The 18,394-nt window shown below is 29.5% G+C and overlaps 1 protein-coding gene across 1 annotated transcript; it reads left to right on the top strand.

The window, feature by feature from the left end:
* Window positions 1–11,588: 11,588 nt before the first annotated feature.
* Window positions 11,589–18,109, top strand: LOC114381107 (putative ABC1 protein At2g40090). The gene is made up of 11 exons (XM_028340289.1): window positions 11,589–11,833; window positions 12,723–12,877; window positions 13,012–13,137; window positions 13,258–13,353; window positions 13,483–13,583; window positions 13,796–13,832; window positions 14,810–15,028; window positions 15,463–15,574; window positions 16,610–16,881; window positions 17,150–17,263; window positions 17,474–18,109. The coding sequence occupies exons 1-11, from the start codon at window positions 11,656–11,658 to the stop codon at window positions 17,687–17,689; spliced, it is 1,626 nt and encodes a 541-aa protein (XP_028196090.1). The 5' UTR covers window positions 11,589–11,655; the 3' UTR covers window positions 17,690–18,109.
* Window positions 18,110–18,394: the final 285 nt, after the last annotated feature.

Here is an 18,394-nt window from a genome sequence, read left to right on the forward strand (position 1 = left end):
AAAATACAATATGAAGTAACATTAAGAATATTTCTGATTTTAAAAAATAATAATACGAAAATAAAGATGTTATTCCTTATATCTTTATTTTCTAGTAATTTTACCAAAACCACAATATTCACTATTGTATTAACTAACAATAGTGAGTAAAAACTCATAAAAATTATTTGCATAAAAATCATAGAATATTTTGATACCAAAACTAAAAAAATAATAAATAAAAATATAGAGTCAAAAGACTAAATAAATCAAAAAAAATTCATAATCAATAAATAAGTATTTTTTAAAAAAATTAAATGGTTTTTTTATTTGTTTTAATGTGTTAAATTTTTTATTTTGCTAATATATATATATATATATATATATATATATATATAATTTATCTAGAATAGTATTTTTTTTTAAAATAATTATTCCTTAAATGAAATCAAGTTTATCTAAATTAAAGTAAATGGAAAAAAAGACTTAGATAAATAAAGAAAGTTTATCTAGAATAAGTGACTTAGATAAATAAATAATTATTTTTGTTTATGATGTTTTACTGTTTAAAGGTTAATGTAGTCCTTAAATATAAGTTGTCAATTAAATATAAATTTTATTAACAACAAATAAGTTTTGTTCTATTGTTGGTAATTATATATATATATATATATATATATATATATATATATATATATTGTAATTTAAATATTTTAACTCAATTCAACTTGTTGGTTATATATGTTTTTAAATTTCAAATATTATAATATATATAAATTATTCATAAAACATAAGTCTTAAAATTTACACAATAAAACATATCACAACAATAGTGAGTTCATCAATCATCATCATTATGATTTATTCATCAAACATCATTATCAGTAGACCATCAATCATCGACACCAAACACATATTTGACTTCATGGAGATTTTACATTTTACGCGATTAATCAAGTAAATACCTTAACATAATCACATTTTAATCATTCAAAAAGACTCAAATTAATCCTAGAAAAAAATATAATTTTATCGAAAATAAATAAACATGAATAATGCTTAACTCGATCAGACTTACAAATATCTTAATATATCTAAAAATTTATCCACTCATCCATTGTATGGGTAAATTTCCTTTAGCCTCACCCCCAACTAGATCTGGATCCTCTCCTTTAGGTTTTCTCTCCATCAGAAATATTATCCAGGATGAGACATATGAAATTAAAAATATAAAAAGGTATAGAAACATATTAATCTTGTTTACCTCTCTTTGACACTTCAAAATTCAAACGAAGTTCCATTGCATAAATCGACAATCACTGCCATTGGTTTGGAACTAATCCTTTATTTCTTTGCTGCCACCGTGAAACACAGCCACGACTCCATCAATGCCGCCACCGCATCGACTTTTTGTCAAGGCCATCCGTTATTATATTTACTGCATTTATCTTGGTAATTTCTTAGTGTTGTGCAGATTATGGAAACAAAGCACCAACGATATCCATGCCAATTATAATAATTAACAGATTCAACCAATTGTGTGTTAAAAGTATAAAAATATGATGAACAATAAAAAAAAATCTTTTAAATTTCACTGTAATTTTGGACTTTATGGTTACTCTATGCATTGTTCTTGTTGTTTTATCATGGAAAGGTGGAATTAGTATTTAACAGAAAGAGGTAATTCTAAATGCATTTGTCAAATGATTTATAAAACCAAAGTTATTAGTTTTTTTCAATTGTCTTTCTAGTTCATTTCAAAAGAACAACCACCTTAATTAGATGTATGTCTGGTGTTACAATAAGTAAGACATTGATGCCTTTTCAAGCTAAGTTTTCACCCACAACCTCAAGGACCACAAAGAGAGACAGTCACGGAATTGAAATGTTTCTGAAGGAGAGGATCCAGATCCGTAATACAATAACTACACAAATCTTATCACATTAGGTGAAGTTAGTTTAAAAGATTATGGCGGCTTTCATTCACATGTAACGGCAGCTTATAGTCGCCATTATTATTTAAAAAAACTTTAAAATATAATAAAAAGCCCACACATTAACAAAAAAAAAAAAAAAACTAGTTAAAAAAAAGGAGCAATCTGAAATCGTCACAATCATAACTAGTTAAAAAACTATCTTTATTTTTAAGAAATAAAATAAAAAATAGTTAAAGAAAATAGTGATAGTAATTTTTTAGAAAGAGTGACAATAATTACATATTGAAGGTCCACGAAAGAAATAAAAATAGTTATATATATTAAAAGATAATTTAGGAATAAAAAATATAATTATCTTTATTAATAATTATAAATTATATGTTTTTAAATTTTAGACGTGATTTGAAGAAAGGGATTGTTCCTTAATGCGTCTAAAATTTTATCTCATGAACCTTAACTTCTCCCACGCTATTCTCACCCCTCCGATCTTGTTGGGAGTTGATTGAAATTTTAAAAAACAAAAGAACTTAATTAAATATTTTTTTAAAAATAAAACGATTAAATTAATAATTAAGTCTTATTTTCAACATGAAATATTTGAAATTAAAGACGAAATCAAATCAAATATGTTATAATATTTAAATTCAACAAAAAATAATATATATTTTGGCAATTACAATTAGAAATTAAATAAGTATAACGCAATTATTATCATAATATGATGTGAGAATTATATCACTAGTCTATTTTGCTCAAATAAAATTATTTTTCATGAAAAATATTTATAGTCTTCAAAAATATTGTATCATTAATTACAATATTCTGCTTTAAAATTTTAAAAAACATGTCTTTCCGAATAAACCAATTTGAATTGATTATGTGAGTTTTGTCTAATTTAAGATTAGTTTAAAATAATTTTACACCAATTATTTATGAAACCAAATTTCAAAGTTAATTAAATTAATATATTTTCTCGATCTAAGTAATCTAACTAACAAATTCTGTCTAATAATTAAAATTAATTTTTAACTCGTGTGATATACAGAATAAGTAGTTCGTTATATATATATATATATATATATATATATATATATATATATATATATATATATATATATATATATATATATATATATATAACACATTTCACTTGCTAAATTATACGTCAATTTAAGTGAAAAAATAGAGTAACAAAAAATTAGTGCCTCAGTTTTGTATTTTGTAGAGTTAATATTCATATTTTCTTTAATAATTGGAGTATTTATCAACTAATAACAACCAAAATTAATCTTTGAAAATACTGAAATATATTTTCAAAAGACAGACATTTTCCAACAACTTTTTTTATACACACAAACATTAATCGAATCCATAACCAGATCTCATAGTATATATGTTTGACTGTTTGTAGAGTTAATAGTTAATACTCATATATTTGAGTTGAACCTAGTGATTAAATAAATGTAGTCTGATAACTGTAGTGTGGAATAGAGCAGTCAAGTCAAGCGCGCCAAATATGATATATAGCCATAGCCGACTCTAGCCGTCACACCAACACAATTAATTTATGCCACGGAGTATATTTGCTTCTAGATAGATAGAGTAAACTATTTTTAATTTTTTAATACTACTAATATACAAGTTATACCTAGTACATAATTCATCAAAAACTCAGATTAATTTACTATGATAGTCTGAAGGAAAATCTGTTGACTTGAACTCTAATTAATAAAGTCTTATTTTACAAAAAACATTATTTATTTTTTAAAATACAAGAATTTAATCTGATTTGTTTACTTAATATAAATATGAATTTAATTTTCTAAATGTTAGCCTATTATGAAAAATTATTCATAAATACACTCTAGTAAATTTATTAATCTGGCCAAATTAATTTACTGATTACTAATTAATAGGTATGGACTTATGTTGACATGAGTCGTGAGACTTAAGCCATTAAATAGAAGTATTTTATTCTCTTTGATTGTAAATTTTCAAGATTTTTTTATATTTTATATTATTATATTTAAATAACTTAAAATTATTTTTCAAAATATAAATTATTGTGTAAATAATATAACTTTTCTATAATTTTCTGTCAATATCATCTCTTACTAGTTTCATTTTTGTTGTTTTGACATGTATACTATTCAACTAGAAGGCTGCTTTTAATATTGTTTGACTTTCATTCAAAGTTAGAAAATAATACATCAGTTTAAATTCAAATTGACGACAACATATTATTAATAGTGATAATGTCAAATGTAAGAATTTCTAGAACCAGTACGTATTGGACGCAAAAGTTTTTCAATATGAAAAAATTGAAAGGTCTTAATTCGTGTTGAAAGTTTTGAATAACCGTGATCTCTAATGTGAGCGTTGTCTTTGAAATCCAATATGTATAGCTTTTTTACTTTTTTGTTGTATACATGTATAGCTTTCTACATTTTAGAATTTTCTTAAAGAGATTTTCCTTCTTCTTTTTTTATACATAACTTCAAAGAGACTTCTCTTGTTTGTAGAAATGTTATCATTACGTCATATTCAAGCACATCTATTAATAATGTGACAACTCATTGAAAAAAATAATTATCCTTGAATAGGAAAGATCAAACAAAACGCCGAAACGCCTTTTTAGCTTGCACAAACCTAACTTCTTTTTGTATAAAAAAGTTTAATAAAGCTACTCAATCCACAGTTGACCAAACAGATTGTTTCTCATGATCTCATCTAATCCTTATCCAAAGTCTATGTGTTACCAACTTACTTTGGTGTTTCCTTCTTTCTTACAACTTCCATGACGAAACGAACATAATATATTGTGAATCCTTTACTAACTTTAATTTGCTGACAAGGGTTTAGAGTATATTCTTGAGAACTTCTCATCACATCTGTCTTATAATTAATCTTTAGGTGGAAAAACACAAAACGCAAAACTTTAGCTAAAAAGAAAAAAAAGGAACCTATGACGTTTGTTAAGGCCTAAGGGGATGAGATTGAATTGAAACATTACGATAAAATGCAATCCCTCATTGTCTGTACGGAGGCCTTCTGTATTGCATATTTGCATTCCATGAAAAACCCTTTCGGAAAGTGATAAGAAAGAGACATTCAATTTTCATTCGTGTAGAAGAACTAAGAAGGATAAAATTATTCCTCAAAAGGATAAAAATTCAATCCTTTAAAAATATTAGAAAATGCAGTAAAAATATATATATTAAAAATACATATTTTTTATTGTAATTTTTAAATTTTGTAGTATTTATTTAATTTTGTATAAAAATATTCAGTTATGTGTATTTTTATCAGTGAAATTTACACGTACAAACAAAAAGTGGTTAAAATACATTTTAAAATATTCCTAGTGTCTGAACTGAACACTAATGAATTACAATTAGATTAAGTAATCCATGTTACACAAAAATTTTGGATTAATTTTTTTTAGAAAATTGATGAAGCAATTCAGAATTTAAAATTTCCAAATTATATTACATGTGTGTGTGCGCGCAAATTCTATAACAATATCAAATTGAGGACCAATTTGGTTTTATTTATTTATTTTTAAAAACTATTCTATAAAATGGTTTTGAAGAACTATTTTTCAAAAATAAATAAATCTGAGAGGCATAAGTTTGTGTTTAAATAGATCAGTATTTTAACTAGTTGTAACCTGCTTACTTGGTTAAACGAATGGTCTGTGAGCCTCTCATTTTTTAAGGTAAGTGGTCTGTGAGCCTAAGTCCATATACTTAGTCTTATTTAAAATTAAATTGACTTAATTAAAATTTAATCTTTAATTATTTAAATGCTTTGCTATAAACTAAAGTTTAAATTAAACTTAAACTAAGAATTTTAAAAAGGACAGAATGAGAAGTTTTTTTTAAATAAATAAATTAGATTTAAGTATCGATTTTTTAAAAAAAAACAAGTTAAGTTCATTTAAGAAATACCTAACTTGACCTAATCATCTAAGGTAAAGTTTAATTCAGTGCGATTTCACTCTTAATTAGGGTATATCGATTTTTTTATTTTTACAAAAGTGTTTTTTAAATGGAATACAAAAAAAACTTGTGTAACCACGTTTATGATATGGTTGGCTAGGAGGGAAAAAAAACATATATAACAATGTATTTTCTTTGTTTAATTAAGAACTCTTTTTTTAATCAACAATGTAAATCTCAATTTTTTCTCTCCATCATTATTTTATTCCCACTCTACTAACTACATATATAGAGTTAGTCATGAAAACAACAGCTTAGAAAATTACTATAACGCTTTTTCATTCAAATTATTTAAAGTTTTAGACAAATTTTCTAAGAGTATATTTGAGAGTTGAAATTCCAAGGAAATTAAAAGGAGGGTTTTTTATTTTTATTTTTGATAAGTATTATTTGAATGTATCTTTTTTAAATAAGAGAATAATTTGATGTTTTTTTGTTAACTGAATATAATAATTTAATGTTATAATCTTTTGTTTACTTTTATAAATTGTATAACTTTCTTAATGTAAAAAAAATTGCCTTTTATTTTCCATTTTTCCAAAATCTTATTCAAACATATCCCATAGCTACGTGTTCTTCTGGAAAGTAACCAGACAATAAGAAAAATCGAGGTTTAATACAGGGTTAAATACTAAATTAAATGTGACATCACTCTCCCAACAATAACATACTAGTAAAGCTATTAATTAATGTTGAAGCATAACGGAAATCTTTCATCAGAGAAAAACACCCGTTAGATTTGAATACAATGGTTAGCTAAAAAACCAAATAATAGTGTTGCACGAACACAAATGAAAGATCACCAAAACCACCAAACACGTGGAATCACTGCGTGAGATTAATTATTTTAATTTAACTAAAAGTTTTGGATTTAAATCATGAATATGCGAGTTAAATATTTGAAGAAAAGTTTTCTTACATATAATAATCATATCCGATTTGAATAAGATAAACTCCAATAAATTAAAACATTCTTCTAGTCTAAAAAAAATGAAAGGTCACCAAAAGACAAAGTATAAATCCGCCTCCTGAAAATTGAATCAAGTGTTTGTGGCCCCTTAATATCAGATTTACACACGCATATGACGCGGAGAAGTTAGGGATCAGAATAATTAGGATAGATATTTTTTCATTAAGATAAATATAAGCGAGCTTCTTTTCAAGAAAGGGACTTATAAGATACGACATAAGACTTGGTCATTTCTGCATTCAAGATGAACCATTTGATCAAAAAGTCTGAATAATATAATATCAAAATTCATTGTGATGGCTTTTACTTGTCTACTATTTTCAAAAAATCATCCAATAATTGCAATCGTTTGTGTCATTGTGTACGTGTGTATTAAGTAATAATATTGCAATTTTAATTTTAGATTCTGTCCTCAAATACGCAATGTTCCGCCATCGTTTGATATCTAAAGCCCACAACAGTCATGGCACTTGCACTTCTGCCAAATGTGATGGTACTCTGGCTAGTTTTTAATTTGCTATTATCATACATTTTATGGTTAATATGAGTAATTTATAGATATTTATTTTGTGTATGCGTGACAAAAACAATATATATGAATTTCTTTACAGATATTTGCCTATTTCAAACTTATTTAAGAATTTCAGTATAAAATTATAATAAAATAAGAATTCATAATGGAATGATCCTAAACGCATATAATAAGATTATTTTTTTCTTATAAGATTATGAAATATGTTTATTTTACACCCGAGAAGAAAGAAACTTTGACATTAAATATGATTTAACGTCAAATCAAACACAACTTGAATTGTTAATACATGCAACTTTATTGTATAAAAAATGATCATCAGTACATTAAATAACATACTTAACCAGTGCATAAGATATTTTTCTTTATATAATCTAATTTTATGTGTTTCATATTATTATCTTGGTGTGATCTCACATAAGATCCCCATTAAAAAGGTAACTTTTCCCTCTCCTTCCTTCTCTTTCCCCCTACCGAGAGTTATAGTATGAGTAACATCTTTCATCATCTTGCAAGGCATGAATCACGGTATGGACCAAGCTAACTTGTTGGTCACGTCATATAAAAGAAATAAGAGTCGGCCACACATTACGAAACAAAACAAAACAAGCACACCATATTCTACGAACCACATGCATGCATGGCAACGAATTTCAAACTTACAATTCGCTTTTCACATTAGTTCCAATACCTTCCTCAATTATTCCTTAAGATGATGAACAATTCGCAAATGTTGTTGTCTGTTTAATATCCTAGTAGAGTTGTCAAAGAACATTCCGGAGTCCAACACAAACATTAGTGTATTACACACCAAAAAAGAACAACGTCTCTGGAAATAGATGCCAATATAAGAAACTCATGTGAACACACAAACTAGAGAAATTCAGCAAATAAATAGTATTTGACAAACCAAAAACAATTTGAGTAATAGAGATTACCAGTAGCTTCCAAACGTTAAACAATAGTAAATATCATGTACAGTTTTTTATTCCCAATTTTCCACCTTCCCTGGCAAGTGCCAATCGATACATATTTAGTTATTTTTGGTCTTGAGGATAAAGAATAAATAGCATGTACTGATGTACAGTTTTTGATTTCCAATTTTCCACCTTATCTGTCGATGTCAATCGATACGTACATATTGAGTTGGTTTTGGTCTTGAGGCTCGAAGCTCGGAAGCTAGGCTTCAGAAATTAGTTTAAAAACATGAACTATTTCTCAAAAAGTAATTCATTTTTTTTTCAATTCTCTTATAAAAATGGCGAAAAGATAATTATTTTTCTCATTTATGATAAAAGAACAAGCATTAAGCCAAATACTTATTCGTTGTGAATTCAAGCCTTGTGTCAGTATTATTATAACTTCCTGTTATTTAAATCTTTTTTATAAAAGAAATTTGACATATTTACATCGAGGAATTTGATTAAAAAATAAAATAAAATTATATAACTTCATAACTTAATAATACAAGTATATATTATCAGAGTTAATAATTATTATTTTTATAGATAATTCTTTTTTCTTCCAAAGTAAACTCCCACTCTATGGAATCAAGTCTATTGTTTATTAATACTCAACGAAAAATAACATTTGCACATAATTTAAAGCACAGTAAAGAGTACACGAAAACTTGAGTGGATCCAATATGCAACCATTAAAATAGATGTAGTGAATTTTGATGTGTATATTAATAAATAAAAAGATAAATAATTTATTTTTTTAATTTAGTTCTTTATTTTTTTAAAAGTTTATTTTAATTTTTTATGTTTGAAAAAGACAAAAAATACAAAACCAAATGTAACTTTTTATTCCCTTCGTCTTCCTCCTCTTCTTCTCCTTCTTCCTCCCTGATCTTCTTCCATCCCAATTTCGTCTGAAATTTTATTGTGAAACCTCATGAAACCAAATCAACTTATCATGCTTCATCTCAATTCCCCTCACCAGGTGACACCAAAGTTGCAAAACTCCATCAACCCAAAACCATAAAAATTAAAATAAAACAACAAAATTCACCGTAAAACCCCATAAATTCAAAGCAGCTTAACACACCCGGTCACATGATACCAAAGCTCCAGAACCCACCAACCCAAAACCAAAAAAGATTGAAACTTGCACAGCCAAACAATGTTAACAAAGACCCATCACGCAAAAGTAACAAAATTTGGTAAAACCTGGTTTGTTGGTGTAAGAGAACTCTTCCATTAGCAAAAAGTAGAGAATTGAGAGAAAAAAGAGGACCTAGTCTGTAGTTAGTGAGCCACCGGCGCACCACGTCGCCATAGACAAACTCTCTCTGAACTACCACCGCGAAAATCAAATCGCGAATCCGCTATCCATCAGACAAAACCCATCCACACTAACCTTTCTGTTATTCCGTCTTCACCACCGTACAATTCTTCTCCTCTGTCGAGGCCACAAAAATGACATCGCCATTCACGGCCATCGCATGCCATTCTCACCGCCGTATGAATCGCCGGGGTCTCATTGTTGCGCCCAATCGTTGCGGGCTTGGCAAATTCCATCGCTGCTTCCTTTGCACCTTAATCCGAAACCCCCCCTTTTATTTTCTTTCGCTATTTCAATATGTGAGTTCCTGTTCAGATAGGCAATTGCTTTATGTACTCCATTTTTGCTTGATGCACCCCCTAAACTTTTAATATTCCTCTCTTATCCTTTTTCCCCACCCCTCTCTCAATCTCTTCTCCTTTCAGTCTTCCTCTTCACCACATCGCACCTTCTTGACGCCGTCACCAATTCCTTCCCTCGAGCCTCTAGGTCGCTGCCACAACCTCCACCTTCAAATTCAGGATTTAGAGTTTTGATTTCATAATTTTGGATTTGAGTAATTCGAAACACATTTATCTATATTTCAGATTACTCAATCTCAAATACATACAATGTATTTCTGGATTGAGTTTTTTGGATTGACACGAGATATGTTGTGTCTTATACTCACGATGATAAATTTTTAGTTTGATATCATTTTTTTAGTATATCTATTTAACTCATGATATATATTTTAGAGGAAATTTGTATCGAGGTAATTTAGTAGAATAATATTTTTGTAACTGTGACATTATGTTCATGTTTGGATTATCTATATGTATTTTTATTTAATTGATCAACCTATAAGTCACATCTTTTTAATAATTTTTTCAAGTAGACCCTACACAAATAACACAAGTTGCAAATTGCTAGGTTCTAAATATTCAAGCCATTCTCAAAACAGGTTTAAGCAAAACCAACATTTTTTTAGGTTGAAGATGAGTTAGGTTGAGTCAAATTAGCTTGATCCATTTTGTTATTTTCTATTAAATTACAAGTTTTATTAGTTAAAGATTACATTTTAGTTTATTTATGTTTTTTTCATTCTTTCCACTTTTATTTATTAAGTCTAGTTTTTTTTTTGACATAAACAAGATATTTTTATATAACTATAATCAATTTAAATTTAAGTTAATGCATTATGTCAAATTAATATACACAAAAGTAATGTACCTTAATTCAAATATTTGTTTTCATAATTTTAAAAGTTTCATTTATTTAAAGATTAATTTATTTAATTTTAATAGTATAAAAAGTACAATAGGGATGGACCAGAGAACACAGGATATCACTGTTTGAAATTTAAAGATTAATTTCTCAAAATTCTAAAATTTATTTTAAGAATATTTTTTTGGGACAAATATTTTTCAATACATACAAATTTAGAAAATGAAAAAAATGTTATGTTAAATTAATTTTTTATCCTTTAATTTATTTTTTGGATTTGATTTGATCTCTTAATTTATTTAGGTTTAATTTGATCATTTATTTTTTCAAATCAATTCAATTTGATTGAATCAACTTAAGAAATCATATTTTATAATAATCTAACATTACTTAATAATTATTTTGAATTTTAAATTACTATTAAGAAATTTTAAATTATCATAAAACACATAATTCATAAAATCGACAAATTTAATTTAAACGGTAGAAATAAATTGAATCAGATTTAGAAATTAGAGAAATAAATTAAATAAAAAAATAGAGGAACTGAGGAAGATATTGAATTGTTTAAAAAAACTAATTGAACCAAAATGTTACTAACATTTTTATAAATTTGTTGAAACTGAAAAAAAAAAAAAAGAACATACCAGTTAAATCGTATTATTAGGTGTATTTTCTATACTTTTATTCTTGTTCTATCACCAAAAAAATTTACTGACACCACAGTTTGGACATACTAATCACATGGCTTGGTTATGGCGCGCAGGAGCCAAGCTCTCTCTTGTTGCCTCCGCCGTGGGCGGTGGCGCCACGGCGGCGCTCATTGCAACCTCCGACGACCCCGAAACGGCGCTCAAGCTTTGCGCCACCGTCCCCCATCGCCTCTTCCGTGACGCCGCCACCGCCGCCAACATTGCTTTCGGTACTGTTGATCTAACTCAACTTCCCTTGTTCTCGAAGTATCTGTGAATGTTCAATCTTCCTTTTATTTTCTCGTTCCTTCTCAAATTCTCAATTCTATTTATGGCCTCATGGAAACGATTACTGCTGAAGCGTGATTAGTGGTTAAGATAATTGAACTTGTGGAAAATTGATTTCGAGTGTATATACTTTAGGTAAAAGTGGTTCAATAGTCAAATTTAAAAATGTATGATTCTTTTCTGACTTATGGATTATGATTGAGTAAACCACCGATTTAGTTTAGATCCTGAAAGTGTACATTGCTATCACATTAGTCTGTGAAACTAAGAAAATTCTAAATAAGTTCCTGAAAGTACAATCCGTCAATCACGTGAGTCCAAAAGATTTTAATAATAATACTAACATGTGTTTAAGATTCAAAATGACCGTAAAGGCCTGTTTGGATGCATTTTTCTAAAAGCACTTCTAAGAGAAAAAGAAAATGAGCTCTCCATTAGCTAATTTGTAAAAATTCTCTCATATAGCTTCTCTAAAAGATGAGAGGACATTTACAAATTAACTAATGGTTGACTAATGGAGAGCTCATTTTAGCTTATGGAGAAACTCATTTCTTTTTTTCTTCTCTAAAAGTACTTTTAGAGAAGCTTACCCAAGCAGGCCCCAAATGGTTAAATTTAGGATTTTGATGAAACAATTGGAAATTATAGAAACTTGTTTAGAATTTCCTTAATTTCAAGAACTAATGTGACAAGGTGTTACACTTCCAGGGACCAAAATGGTAGTTTACTCAATTATGATTTGTGTGTGTATGCTAGCAAACATATTGTTAACTGCTTAATTATGTGAAAATGAAGCTAGTAAAGCTGGTTCTGATTTTGTGTTGTTGGTAGATTATGAATATTCACTGTGGGGACTCCTGGAAGGGAGTAGTGAGAGGGAGAGAATCAAGCATGAAGTTCACCTCCGGTCAGCACAAAAACTTCAAGATCTGTGTTTCAAGAATGGAGGGGTTTATATAAAGCTTGGGCAACATCTTGGGCAGTTGGTATACGTTGATTTCCTCTCCTATTCTTTTTTAAGGGAAAATTGATATGAATAGCACTGTCTTCTTTAGTTGCTGTTGTCCATCTGTTGCACAATTGGTAATGCTGAGTTGTTAGTTTATTTATTTACTTACAGGAATATTTGGTTCCTGAGGAATATGTTCGGACAATGAGGGAGTCTATGCTAAATAGATGTCCTGTATCTTCTTATGAGCAAGTATGCAACGTATTCAAGAAAGAGCTTGGAGACACACCAGATAAAGTATCTACTATTTGTTTAGTTCCTTATTGACAAATACATTGTTTCTGTCTAATTAGTTTTGTTGGTCATGATTATGGTTATTGTTATCGTGGTGAACGATTTTTTCCTTCTAACGTGTAGATATTCTCCGAGTTCGACCCAGTCCCTATAGCAAGTGCTTCCCTGGCTCAAGTTCATGTAGCTCGCACGCATGATGGCCAAAAAGTTGCTGTGAAGGTTCTTGTTGTTGCTAATTTTTTTTACATATTTGTTAAGAGCATTTTGGATCAGTTTTCTTCTATGTTATTATTAATCCTTTATGATTAATATTTCTTGTTCAATTACATGTTATCTGTCAATGTTCAGGTTCAGCATACTCACATGACTGATACAGCAGCTGCCGATCATGCCACTGTGGAATTGGTTGTGAACACATTGCATAGATTTTTTCCCAGTTTTGATTATAGGTATTGCTTTGATGTTTTTGGCAGTTAGGATTTACTAGCATCATGATTGTGGGAAATTTGGAAGCCATCTATCTGATGGATGTGTGTGCATTTAACTATTGAAAAAGCTGAATGGTCTAAATTGTCTCTATAGCAAGAGTTTTTTATCTTCTGTTTCCACTGGTTGCTTTGCACTGATAGTTTATTAATATTCTGTTTACTTCTGTCTGCAGGTGGTTGATTGATGAGATTAGTGAAAGTTTGCCCAAGGCAAGTTGCTATTTAACTTTGAAGCATATGCCTAAAAATATATCCATGCTTATTTGGTGGATTTTGCTTAGTGGACCAGCTTAACTTTCAAAATGGACTTCATCGTGTATTATGATTTTGTACTCCTTAAAATTTTGGAATGAAGTTGGTGTATGGTTAAAATTGTTTGACCAAAAATTGATGGGAGCCTTAAATACATGTTAAATCCAGTTATATAATGACCATATAAATAAACTAAGTCATCTTTTCCCTTTTAACAGGACAATTTGTAAATTGTTTAACCAATAAATCATTGGGGTCTAAGAAAACCTAAGTTTGGAAAAGTAGAGGTTTTTATGCTTACCTCCCCCTCCCCAGCAAAAAAAAAAAAAAAACCTCATGTAGGGTAAAGATGACTTCTTTAGTTGGATCAGGAAATCTTACTTAAAATATTGTGGATTCAAGTGATAATCCTCCAGTATGTTTCTTACCTAATATAAGTTCACTTTTTTGTTATAGTCAGGTTTTTATGTCATGATGGTAGTTTATCTTCAGTTTCTGTTAGTTTCCATGGACTTTTAGATTATCTTTTGAGGCTGGAGGCGGGGATTGAATATTTGAATTAGATTCATTTGGTTCCATTATACACTGCATTAAAACCTTGATCTCTTTTTTCTGTAAATGGTATATAAAATTTCACATAGTTATCTTGTCAACCTTATTATTTTATAATCATTTATGACGTACAATTTTGACTTGCAGATTTTTTTTTTATTCTTTCAAAAAACATGTACAACCACACCTTAATCGATATGGTTTGCTAGCATGACTAATATTTGTCTACTCAGGAAATTTGCTTGATAGATGTTGGATTTTGGAATTTTATGTTTCTCATTCATCATTCTTGGATTCTGTTTTATTTTCTCCTTCATGTTTTCCCTGTTTGCTATGTGATTTATGATTTTATTTTTTCCTAATAGTAAATGTTATGCCTGCAGGAATTAGATTTTTTAACTGAGGCAAAGAATAGTGAGAGGTGTTTGGAGAACTTCCACAAGTTGTCTCCTCATATTGCGAATTATGTATATGCACCAAAAGTATATTGGAATCTGAGTACCTCGAAGCTGCTGACAATGGAATTCATGGAGGGTGCTTATGTAAATGATGTAAAGACCATTCAAAAACTTGGGATCAACCTGCATGAACTTTCAACATTGGTAAGTTCATGTTTATGGGGTTCATTATGGACAAATGGTCACCAATAGGTGTTGATAGTGTGTACTGTGTAGGTTTTTTTATAACATTATTATATGCCTCATGATATCTTTGACAAGATAACATACATCAATGAAGTCAGGCAAGTTAATGATGACCATTTTTTATTCCCTCATGCAATTAGTACCATATGTGGTTTTCAACTAAATAAAGTGTGGCTTGGTACCATAAACTCAAACCTCCTGCCCACGGAATGGTCAGATCTCTCTGGGTTTTATACTGCACAGTAGACAGCGTTTCCTTGCATTTTCAAGAGGCTGGTTCCACCAGTCAAAACCTGTGACTTCTTGGTCACATAGTGATAACTTCAACTGTTACGCATAGACTCCCTTTCATTTATTGAGTAATTTAGTAAAATGTGATCAACATTTTGCAGGTTAGTCAAACTTTTGCTGAAATGATGTTCAAGCATGGGTTTGTGCATTGTGATCCGCATGCTGCGAACTTATTGGTCCGCCCATTACCTTCCAGCAAAGCTAGTATTTGGGGTAAGGATTCCTTCCCTTGCCAAACTCGGACTATTTCTATCACTCATTATTGTCCTGACATAGATTTTGTTTTGTGTCTTTTTATATCATGTAGACTATTGGTTTGTTAATTTAGCTACTACAAGAAAGAAAAAATAGACTAAATTTCTCCCCTTAAGTGTGACAGTCTCTCCCTGAACTAATTGGATATTAATGGCAAAACCTTGGACCAACTATATTTGGCTTTTCCAGCAGAGGCTTTTAAGCACTAATTCAATATGGGATGAACATCTCAAATGCAGTTTTCTAGAATTATGGTGACAGTTTCATTGATTTGATTTGAGGGGTTAAATTTTTTTCTTCAACAAAAAATAAATAGCTATGGTTGGCATTAATAAATGCCATGTTAGGAAGTCATTTGAAGACTGAAGTTTGTCAGTAAAATATGTAGGCATGTAGTAATGTCAGCTCTAATGCATTAAAATGTGGGAGCTTGATGAGGGGTGCAAGAAATGACACTCATCAGGCTGCATCTATAGTTCTCCACTGGTATTCACAGAAACATTTAGGAAGATAAAGTAACTGCAGAAGGATGAATGCTTTCCCATGCTGTCTGTTTAGATTAAAATTGAAAGTAGAGATGTATGTGTACATGTATGACACTGAGAATTTGAAAGTGATATTATACTGCAAAAAATGGTTATTTATTTTAATTTTTTATTTCTATCAAAAGCTCTTATTTCTCAATTGTTTGGTTGACAAAAATATTTAAAGACAATTATAAATGTTTTCTGATTTCAAAACTAATAAAAATGCAATTTCAATTTGCAAATACCATAACATTTTTCATACTTTCGATTATCAATCATCCAAATGCAGATACTTACTCTCTCCTTAAATATCTATATTCTTGTTCCATTAAAGCTTTTGGTTTGTTTGTTCACCTCAGGTTCCAGCTTCTTGTTTGGTTTTTTACAATAACTGCATTGTTGGTATCGTGTGATTATCTGTTTTTTATTTTTTAATTTGCATACTTATTTTTTTTCTCATGTATAGGCAGGAGAAAACCACAGTTGATTCTTTTAGACCATGGACTCTATAAAGAGCTTGACTTCCAAACAAGAACTAATTATGCTTCACTATGGAAGGCATTGGTATTTGCTGATGCTAATGCAATCAAGGAATACAGTACAAAGTTGGGAGCTGGGGAGGATTTATATGCACTTTTTGCGGGAGTTCTAACTATGAGGCCATGGGATAGAGTTGTTGACCCATCTATGGATCATTTAGTTATACAGGGAAATGAGAGTGATCGATTAGAACTGCAGGTAAGATATAGTTTAAGCAAAAACTTTCCCCAGGTTCATGTACAATTCTTAATTCTTCTCGTCAATCCTGACTCTTGGGTTCTGCAGTTTAAGCACCTGTTTTATGGAATTGTTCAATTACAACATAGTTCACTTTTTACTAAATATTAAAATAAAAGTCTACTTGTTTTACCAAGATATATAGATGTATTGCATGGTTGAATTTCCTTGCTCAGTGTGCCCTTGAAAGAAAAGAAGTTCTAAAATGACTATGCTAATTGTTTTGCAGATGTATGCTTCTCAGTATTTCCATCAAATCTCGGAGCTTCTAAGGAGATTACCACGAGTGATTCTTCTAATGCTAAAGACAAATGACTGTTTACGAGCAGTCAATAATTCTCTGGTACATACCATTCTATGTTTTCCATTTACTACACTGCACACCACATGACCGATTGATTGATTAATACTCGTCAAACAAATGTAGCTTGTGTCTAGTTGTAAAATAGCCAGTCCAACACATATAAGTAAAAATAGCACTTGAGAGTTGAGAGTGTGCTAGTTGCTCTGTTTATAATGATAGATTTCCTTTTGTTTTTGATGTCTTGATCAGTTACAGGGATCATCTTTGGAGACATTTTTTGTAATTGGAAAGGTTTCTTCGGAGGCTGTCATTGAGGCAAAGATGTTGCAAAGCAAATCACTTTTAACTTGGCTAAACGTTAAATTGGATAAGATTTTGCTGGAAGTACGACTTTGGGGAATGCAGGTGGCCTTGTGGCTTTTACAACTAAGAAAATCTTTGTCTTGGTCTAACCAAGCATTATAGAAGAATCAATCAGCCTCATTATTTGCTACATTTTATTCTTTTGGGAAATAAGCTCATATTCTTTGTCTCCGTAGTCAGAAATTCCTTCCCAATATGTGTGGCTTCTGTTTGAGCAAGGATTGACGAATTGATTTATAGTATGTTTGGTTCTCTGTTTGGAATCTCAAAGTCATGTTTGAACAAATGGTATAAGAGACACTCTTTTGCTCGAATCATGATTTCTAGACATTCCTAACAGAAACAAAACATGCACTTTATAGGCTAAAGGGTGAAAGGAAAGTAGCAAGTCGTGCCTTTATGTTAGCCTGTACACTTTACAGTTACAGTATTCATGTATTTGGTGACGCAGAATGTTGTTGTAAACCCCCATTAATTTATGGGTAAAAAACAAAAGAAACTATTTTCTTAATTAAAGTTATACGTGAACTTGTCTTCAAATACACAATCAATTTTTTAATGTTTCAAATTAACTACGCAAATTTCACAAAAGGTAGTGGTGCAAATTTATAACATTGTACGCTATACTGAATGCTTTGGCACGAGCTTCTTATTTCTAAGCAATATACCTCTTAATAAATTTTCTCTCTTCATATTGTATAAATTGTTATGAGTTGTTATATGAATAACATTACTCATTTTTTATTGTTCGCATCGTCCTTTCGTTAAAAAACAAATAGAAAAAGTTGACATGTAAAAACAATGAAT

Source organism: Glycine soja, chromosome 13, assembly GCF_004193775.1.
Source record: "Glycine soja cultivar W05 chromosome 13, ASM419377v2, whole genome shotgun sequence".
Lineage (NCBI taxonomy): Eukaryota > Viridiplantae > Streptophyta > Magnoliopsida > Fabales > Fabaceae > Glycine > Glycine soja.

Bases quoted from the DNA above. Each gene is read 5' to 3' on its own strand.
- LOC114381107 (XM_028340289.1), top strand. From the start codon at position 11,656: ATGGCTTGGTTATGGCGCGCAGGAGCCAAGCTCTCTCTTGTTGCCTCC. The intron at 13,584-13,795 runs GTATTGCTTTGA...TTCTGTCTGCAG, and splicing joins TTTCCCAGTTTTGATTATAG to GTGGTTGATTGATGAGATTA. The intron at 17,264-17,473 runs GTACATACCATT...TGTCTTGATCAG, and splicing joins GAGCAGTCAATAATTCTCTG to TTACAGGGATCATCTTTGGA.